General features: G+C 33.3%; 1 protein-coding gene across 4 annotated transcripts; it reads right to left on the bottom strand.

Moving 5' to 3' along the window:
- Positions 1-2658: 2658 nt before the first annotated feature.
- On the bottom strand, positions 2659-7772 carry LOC111024895 (sister chromatid cohesion 1 protein 3). Of its 4 annotated transcripts, XM_088116889.1 has the most exons (14): positions 7543-7602; positions 7223-7282; positions 7012-7091; positions 6893-6931; positions 6743-6792; positions 6577-6644; positions 6036-6484; positions 5821-5926; positions 5610-5746; positions 4894-5522; positions 3757-3793; positions 3588-3633; positions 3195-3330; positions 2659-2977 (listed from the first exon to the last, which is right to left on the bottom strand). In XM_088116889.1, the coding sequence occupies exons 3-14, from the start codon at positions 7046-7048 to the stop codon at positions 2879-2881; spliced, it is 1833 nt and encodes a 610-aa protein (XP_087973015.1). In that variant the 5' UTR covers positions 7049-7091; positions 7223-7282; positions 7543-7602; the 3' UTR covers positions 2659-2878. The 4 variants fall into 4 exon arrangements, 2 of the variants coding, with proteins under 2 accessions (XP_087973015.1, XP_022158404.1); XR_015787040.1 differs by having other exon boundaries at positions 3093-3330; positions 6893-6939; positions 7012-7282; positions 7543-7772; XM_022302712.2 differs by having other exon boundaries at positions 6893-6939; positions 7012-7282; positions 7543-7771.
- Positions 7773-9132: the final 1360 nt, after the last annotated feature.

Raw genomic sequence — 9132 nt, 5'->3', positions numbered from 1 at the left:
ATGAGTGTAAGAACATCATCTTGTTACTAATCTGAGCATAACTCAACCGATTAAGACATCTATTTTTTATCAAAAAGTTGTGAGTTCGAATTTCAAGCCCTACATATTGTACTGTAAAAAAATCTACCCCATTAGACGAGGTTAAATATTCATATTAAATTTTAATAGGCATGTATTTTTTTTAGTACAAAATATGATTTTTTTTTATAATGAAAATACAATATCTACGTATTAACAAATTATTTAAACAAGACAAATAAAATTAATGCTACATTAACATTATAACTTATAAAAATAAAAGATAAAGAATACTTACATTTAAAAACGTGTCCTAGGCACGCGAGTTCGTGTTACGTCGACGTCGCTCCAGCTCGAGCCATGGCCACCCTCATGTACAATTTTAGTTTACTATAATAGACTTTTTACGTTATATATGGCCTGCTGCCGACATTGATTTCTTCGTTGCTTTCTTATTTACTATTTATACTTTTTAATCGAAACAAATTGTTATTTTTATGTTCAAATATATTAAAAGTTCTATTTTCCCTTTTTTAATATTAATAATTTATATCTACTATTTATATTTTGTAACAAAAAAAATTTGTTATTTTTATATTATTTCTTTACTATAAAACAAATGTTTTTTTTACTCTCCTTCGCAAAAAAAAAATGTTAATTTTACTCTTTATATTTTTTAACAAAAAAAAAACCTATTATTTTGATCTTATTTCAAATAAATAGGTTAATTGTCTTTATCCCACTCGAATTGCCTTGCGGAAATACTTTAAGTTCCAAGGCTGCCTCCAAGTCTGGACTGCCAATATGGTACCCACTCGGCTGCGAACAAGCCTCTGGAGAACTAATATTCCAAAGGCACATTCCCAAGTAGTGAGGCTCCGGCCAAAGCTCCCACTCGAACGCATTCCTTGTCTTGCGGGAACACTTAAAGTTCCAAAGTTGCATCCAAGTCTAGGCTACCCACGTGGCAATAACTACATAAATAAATATATAAATATTTTAAATGAAAATCGTGTACGCGACTTTCCATAAATAGAAATTGCATACAATGTACGCGACTTCTATAAATGGAAAGTCGCGTACGTTCCTTGCTGACTCATTTTTCCACCTCATCTATGTCATGTTGGCACCTAAATCGCATTCATTGTATGCAATTTTTTACTTTGCCTATCACTTAACCTATTTTTGTCAATAATTTGAATATATAACTTAATTTTGTAATTTTTTATTTATACTCCATTTATTTTGTTATTACTTTTAAATCTATTGTAATTTGTTTTTAAATTACATTATTATTAAACTTTCTCCCCTAAATTCACGGTTATTTTACTCATGGAAATATGGTGTGACAGAAAATTTGATGATTTGGCCAATTATATTAATTTTTGGTGATTGGAATAAGTGACGTGGCCATCTCCTTCTTTTTCTTTTGTCGTTCCTTTCTTTCTTGCCTCCTTCCTTGACTGGACTCTTCACCGCCGCTCGCCCAAGATGAATGGAGAAGCTCCCCCGTTTCAGATGTGAGAGGGAAGGAAGCTCTCCCTCTGAAAAATGAAAGATTTTAGATCTGAAAAACGAAAGAGAGCTCTCCCTTCAGTATATTTTCCCTCTATTTTTTTTTTTTTTAACATCAGATGTCAGCTCCTTTTGCAGAGTTGATTTTTTTTTTTGTTTCTTTTCTTTTCTCTCTTATTTTCTTTTTTCTTTTCCTTCTTATCTATTTTTTTTTTCTAATCACACATTTTATTGCTGGTCAAATTTTCATCGGTACAAACAGATAGATTTAGTCACCACATCATTTGTTTCGATATTTTTCCTTCCAACTTATCTTATCAATAATTTCTTCGTTGGAGCGATTTGAGTAATTCAAAGGACGTTGGAATTTTTATTTCGAGTTCTACGTGTCGTCGATACTTTAAAATACCTCAACTTTTTGTTAGACAAAATATATATTATCAAATATGATTGGAGCTCACAATAAATTTATACTTTATAACAATAATTCTTACACATTAAAAGTAATTAATACTAAATATGTTTGTTATATTTAAAATATTAATTAATTAATTAAACTTAAGGGAAACGGCAACAGAAATCATGTTTGGCAATACGTGTAACTTGAACCAACTCCTATAGGCTATACATGCACGCCTATACCATCAAAGCTGAGAGACCACCTTAGTTATTAATACTTTTTATAGTTTTCAAAATTTAGTTCTTTTTTTTTAGTTTTTAAAAATTTAGGAAGGAAAAACATGATTATGAAATATGTCTATTTCTTAAAAAATGAGAGACAGTAAGAGACAAAAAAAATAAAAACGTTACCAAATGAGATCTAAGGAACTTCCAAATAAGCAAATTAACAAACTAATCGACAAGTTGGCTATGAAAGACATATTTAAACTAGCAAATTAGCTTGAAGGAGAGTGTTGAAATATATATATATATATAAACATTTATTAGTTGTTTCTTTAACCTTTATGATTTTTATTTCTATCCTTGCAGTCGGTCTCCTATTTTCTTTTTTTAATAAGTTTACTATTTCTATAGTACGTCTTTCCCCGTCATATTATTTTTACTCTTCTAAAATTAACAGCGACTCAAGATATGGATCTGTAAATTCACAAACTACACCTATGATTTACAAAATAAATAAACAATAGATACCCTTACCCTGAAGATAATTTAGGCTATACATATTATTATATTACAAGTAAAACATGACAAACCATGCATCTATACAAAGGTAGAAATTTGCAAAAACTAGTGCACTGATTAACAAAATGCACCTTCCAAGTTCCAACTCCTGGAAACAATGAGCTACAGTAAAATCCAGCGTAGCCAAATATATAACTTTGAGTTATATTTGAGCCTTAGAAAGCTTTGGAGTCAACTTCAAAGTGATGTCACCATAAGGTACATCTTGTTGTACATCAATCAGATCATAACTCTTCAAAACCTATTGAACAATGCAGAGTCACAAATCCAATATCAGTAGAGACTAAAATTTGTTTCCTTCGGTTAAGAAGCTGTCTTATCAAAATACAAAACTACTAAGAATTTAAAAATCGCACCTATACCAGAAAAGATATGATTTTTCCAAATTGAAATTTAGGTACTTCATTTTGGTCTCTACCAAATATAGTCGAACTTCAAAACTTTGAGAAATTAATTACCAGCGTCTCATAGAACATCCGTGCACATAGCTTTCTTCTTTTCCCTTCTAGGATGTTGTTCAAACAAAGATCTTGGATCGAGTCATCGGAGATTGATTTTATAGGAGACAGACTCATTAAATACCGACCCACAGCCCTGTTCACATTAACCACAAAATCGAGAAAATTATAATAAGCCATTTAGAGTACTTGAAACATTCAGCTTTCTGTGGCTTTGGTCCTCTTTCTGGTTCTTGGACTTTCTAATTGTTTTTGTAATTGCCCTATTTGTTTGATCATAGGAAATTGGGATATCATTAATACCCAATGGCCTTGGCCCTTATAATTTGGTCCTTACAAATAAAAAAGGTTACTTCAATTAGAACGGTCTTAAAGTAAATGATGGAAAAGTACCTAGTTCTCACTGATAATGAGTCAACTCTTTGAGTTCTCTGAGAGCCTATATAAGCACATTGGTGCCCCAACATTACTTCAGAATTCCAAGTAACAAAAAAGTACCCAAGAAATAAATTTAAAGGAAATATCTGAACAATAAAAGTAACTACAAGATAGTTTATTTTACCAGGTGGTGAGTTATCTGCTTCCAGAAAATAAAGTTCCTACAGTTAATATTTCAGCAAGTTAGGACTTTTTTAAAAGATTTCCAAACAAGTCTATAAATCAAGAAAAATAGATGGTTCTACGAAAGATAACGAATAGGATAGCCTTATTAGAAAAATGAAGAAATGTTTGAGAAACAATTTAAATGATTAAATTGATGCTAGTTAGACAACTCAAGCATTTTGACATTTTGAAAATGGTGATGATTTGACACAATATGAAAATAGTAAATCCTAATTCAGATTCTTGTTTTTTGTTCCAAATTTGTCTCAAAATAATAGTCTGAGTTAAATCTCATTAATCAAACTACTTCAAATCCAAGAACAAATGTAGATAATAATTACTTGAAAGTAATTCTCAACTTTAACGAAACTCTGAATATGTTCGTCAGAAAAAAATCAGTAATATGTAAAGTTTTTTTGGGGCATTGGCACCCTGCTTATATCATCTCTTTTTCTGCTATATATGCCTAGCAAGTCCAATTTTCTTGGTGTTTATCTGTTGCCAAACACGTTTAGTAGATCCTAATTTTTTCCTAAATCTTTCTTTTTTCTTTTTCATTAAGCTTTCACAGTGCTTCGTTTGGTTCAGTTATTTTATCGGGTTTGGTCTAAACAGCACATATTTCATTAGTTTTTTTTTTTCTTCCTACACTCTAGTGTGGAAATCATGCTTGAAAAAAGTTTACCATTACTTTTTATTCACTCCATCTACAAAATATATCATTGATGTTATTCAGGATGTGTGCTTGACATGTCCTAAATTTTACCCAAAAAAACCCATTCTAAAATCTAGCTCATATATTTGTGTCACAAAACCTACAAGCTCTACTTAAAACAGTGCTTGTGCACCTAGGCTGTATAAAAATAACATGTAAAAGCCTAAGAACTATTGTTGACTCCAAAATCAAATCATATCATAAGGTATAATCCCTTAAATATAATAAACTCAACAGAGCAGTAATATTAAGTAATAAAGTTGTTATGTAATATATATAATAGGAACTAATGATAATCAAGAGGAGAAAACGGAGGAATATCACATCTTCGTGGTAAGTTATGGAAGAAAATGAAGCACTAGTATTAACAGATATATCTACCTCATCTGCAGTATTCATCTCCTCGGGAATATCTGAGAGTGTGATATTTTCTCCGCCCACCTCGTCAATTGTCCTGGGAGTTTCAAACACAGATTTTGAAGGTTCGGTTGATATTACTCCAGGTGTTGACAGCACTCTAGTGGATGCAATAACTGCTGATGGTGAACCTAATCCTTCAGAAAGCCTAGGAGAGGGCATGGACCTAGGCGGAGAGGCAATTAAGTCTGCCAAAGTGTCGTCCCCACGATTGCCTTCAACATCACGAAGATGTTCGATTTCCATTTCGGAAAAGGACGCAGAAGCAGGATTGATAGTGGGTGGAATTTCGAAATGTGGTGAGGAAACAGCTTCTTGATCTGGAGACGGGGCAACTACAAGGGGTGAAAAAGTCTCACCTACTAGTGCAATGTTTCTAGCAGGATCAACGGTGGGTGGAATTATGGTATGTGGTGAGGAAGCAACATCTGGAGCTGGAGATGGGGCATCTGCTCGGTACAAAATTGTTTCGCCCGTTGAAGCAATGTTTCTAACATTCCCAGGATCCTCGGAAGCTTTCTCCAAGGATGTTGAACAACATTTTGTTGCAATGTAGTCCATGTTAAACATATCACCAAGATCATGACATAAACCTGCATACAGATATTTGATTTTTTTCCCTACTATTAAAGGAATGCATAAACAAGCAGAAAGAAAAAGTACGACAAAAAATCACTTACCAGTTAGGGAAGGATGATAGAAAACTTCATCTTTTCTTAAGCTGTTGTTTAACTTCCAAACATCCAAAGAAGTGCTTGGAGTGTTCCTCCTCTCACGCAATAAATCACTTGAATCTTCAAGAGCCTTTTTCATAAATCTGAAACGCTACTTTCTATATCAGTAATTGATTACATTAAACACAAAAGTTAAATGATGATATCACAAACATACTTGTTAGTCAACACGGTTGACTTGTCAAAGAAATGCTTTCTCTTCCTTGATCTTGACTTTGGCTCTTGAGCAGTTGGTTGAAGAACAAGTTCCATGGGATACCGTCCTACTCTTGCAGCACATGGAGAATAAAACATCAGAAACCAAGATAGCATAAGTTAATCACCACCAATTAGAATCAACCCTAGATATGGAGCAATTAGAATTAAACTCACCAAATGAAATATGTGTATCGATCATTTCAAGTGCCTCTTTTGAAGTTGCAGAAGTTGGAGGTCCTGCACTTTCCTCAAATGGTAATGATGTTCTTGGAAGAGTCACCTTATCTTCCATGACCAGTAAAAGATTTTCTTGGTTTATACTCTCATCTATAAGACGACTTGGTTCAACCATGTATTCACGGTCAACTGGAGGTGCCACAGGAAGGTCTCTTGGACTAAAATCAGGGGCAGCCTCCCGTAGAACTTCAATTTCTGGTACATGTTGTACAGAGTTATCATCATCACGCATGCCCTGATCTTGAACATTCATAGAATCTGGAACATCAAGTCCTGGAACACTTTGTCGCATGATATCCTCGTTTGGTCTCATGTTAAGTACATCTTCCTCACCAATCAGGTCTTCAACATTCATAGTGCTATCCATAGGAGGTGGAGGGAGCCCGCTGCACTCAAGAAAGATAAACAGCAAATTAAATTGTGGTCAAATTATGTGATCAAGAAAAAATAATTGGCCTTGAAAGCGCGGGAGCTTTACACATCTTCCATTGATTTGAAACCCAAATCAGGAGCCTCCATAGGATGTGATAAATCTATCATGATATCCTGTGTATGAAATTAAGCAATTTAATAATGATGATGAAGATAGCCAGAGTATAAAAGATCCTAAACACTCACTAAGGCAAATAGACAAAAGTCAAAACCTCATCAAAAGATATAGCCACATAAGCATCTCTTCCAACAGGAACTTGTTCTGCAACACAAACATGTTAATTAATTTCTAACTCCGTACATTATTGAATTGGCTGTAAGCAAGAGGGAGTGATAAACGTGAAATGCAATCACTGTTAAACCTGCTAGAGTGATCTCTTCTTGACTCCTAAGATGATTATCTGGAATCCTACGAGAACAAAATCATCAATAAGAGAGACATTTCAAGTAAATCATAAAGTTGGGAGTCCAGATGCATTACCCGTCACGATAAATATCACTATCCAATTCGAGGGCATCAAGATCGAAAGTCTCTGGCAAGGTGATGGAATGAAAAGGTGCCTGGTAAGCATTCTCAGGTAAAGTAAGTTTCGTCGAAGAGTGCGAAGAATGCATTTTTCGTAACTCCATCACCAAAACATCAACATCGTGTTTCAAATAATCAATTTGCTTTGAATAAATTCGTACAACACCTAGCAGAAGGTAGCTTGATGTTCGCAATGCAAGGGGAACCTCTCCAAACATGATGGCATCTAAAAACAAGACGAATCCAAGATTAGTCACTCACAAAACTCATACAAGCTCTCACAAACCGTACCTTCAAGTAAAAATGAAAATAGGCAAAGATTTGGCAACAAGAGTACAAATCTCAATAGAAATTAAAGATTTGATATATCAATCACCACAGAAACCCCAAATGGAAACCCAACAAATTTTCCTCCCATTTCAATGCAAAAAGGTGGAAAATGAAAAAGAACATCAAATTATTCAGACAGAGGAAAGAGATACAAACCAACAACAACAGGAATTTTAGTCTTCTCATAGTCCTTCTTGTTGAGACGGTGCTGCAAATGTGCCGCACACCACACCGTCCCCAAAGCCGTTTTCCGAGCCAATAGCGTATGCGAGTAAAACATATCTCTTTCTCCAAACCAGAAATTTTCACAACTGAAAGTGAAGGAATTTAGGGTTTGGCTGAAATTGAAGTCGGAGAATGCAAAGAGGCGCGGAAAATCAAAACTCGCGCCAAATTCATAGCGGCATTTTGAGGAAAGTGCATACGTGTGTCAACACGTGCGACGTGGCAGTTTCTTTTCGTTATTGACGAAATTACCCCTACCATCAAGAATGTTTTACCGCTGTGGGGTACCTTGCCGATGCATCTTTTAATGCATGATTGGGGACACGATCTTAGGTATTGAACGACTAGGTGGCAGGAAGGACCGTCCCTCGGTCTCCTGTGAATAGCAGAACTCATGTCTCTTTCAAGTACGCTAAATTACACCCTAGCTCACTCGAATACCATCTAGTCTAAATATTGATTTAAGCATTAAGAGTGTGTTTGGCACGACATCGTACTGGTAGTAGTGGATCCAGAATTTTATGTTAGGGAACACAAAATGCATATAAATATAATGAAAAATGAATTTTATCATATGTATGAATTTGAACGCCTCAATTGGTTAAATCACTTATTTCCGACCAAAAGTTTGTGAGTTTGAATCTCCATTCCCACACAGTGTTCTACTAAAAAAAATATATCAATTTGCACACTTTACTCGGATTAAGTTTTGTAATCTTCCCTTGAATTAAAAAAAAGACGTTGCAAATTTAACATTTTGATATCATTTGGAACATGGTTGGAAATAATATTCTCCTATTTGTCAAATGAATTATAAAAAATATACTTGGTATGAAATAGATAGATTTTAGATAAAAACAGCATGGTAGTTAGTATTTTTTTTTTAACATTATAGTTGGTATTCTTTTTTTTAATACATCATAGTTGTTTTTTTTAACTTAAATTTATAAGTTTTTTAAAATTATTTAATTGTAGGAAAATTTTTGTGGAGTTTTTTTTTCTTCAAATTAATTGGTGAACTGGTAGAAATTGAATAGAAATATGAAAATTATGACGGAGTTTAGAATTATAAGTTTAAATTTAATATAAATTTAGTTAAACATAAACGTTAAAGACTGCTTATTTTGAACGAAAAAACATGCTTTTTGAAAAATGTAATTAAAAAATCAAGAATGTTGAAGCAAGAATTCGATCACGGGACATGGAGGTGGAAGTAACATATTTTTGAAAAAATATAATTAAAAAACAAAAATGTTAAAACTACTTATTTTGAAAAAAAAACATACTTTTTGAAAAAATATAATTAAAAAATTAATAATGTTGAAGTAAAAGTACAATCACGGGACATGGAGATGGAAATAACCAAGGTTTGAAATGTCGATGTCGATGAAAATAGGTCCCGATTTTACAGACATGTCAATGGACATGTTGATGTCAACAGATATTTTGGAAAAAATTACAAAAGTTATGAAAATTGATGGAAATTGTTTCAATTAGTAAATTAAAGTTGAATTGTAGCTT

This window comes from Momordica charantia (assembly GCF_013281855.1).
Source record: "Momordica charantia cultivar OHB3-1 chromosome 9 unlocalized genomic scaffold, Mcharantia_2.0 BLBB01000009.1, whole genome shotgun sequence".
NCBI classification, from domain to species: Eukaryota; Viridiplantae; Streptophyta; class Magnoliopsida; order Cucurbitales; family Cucurbitaceae; genus Momordica; species Momordica charantia.
This window is presented reverse-complemented; position numbering and strand designations above follow the sequence as displayed.

Coding starts and splice junctions, on each gene's coding strand:
- LOC111024895 (XM_022302712.2), bottom strand. CDS start 7,666: ATGTTTTACTCGCATACGCTATTGGCTCGGAAAACGGCTTTGGGGACG. Junction 6,645..6,742: donor TGGCTATATCTTTTGATGAG/GTTTTGACTTTT, acceptor TTTCATACACAG/GATATCATGATAGATTTATC. Junction 5,523..5,609: donor CTATCATCCTTCCCTAACTG/GTAAGTGATTTT, acceptor ATCTGTATGCAG/GTTTATGTCATGATCTTGGT.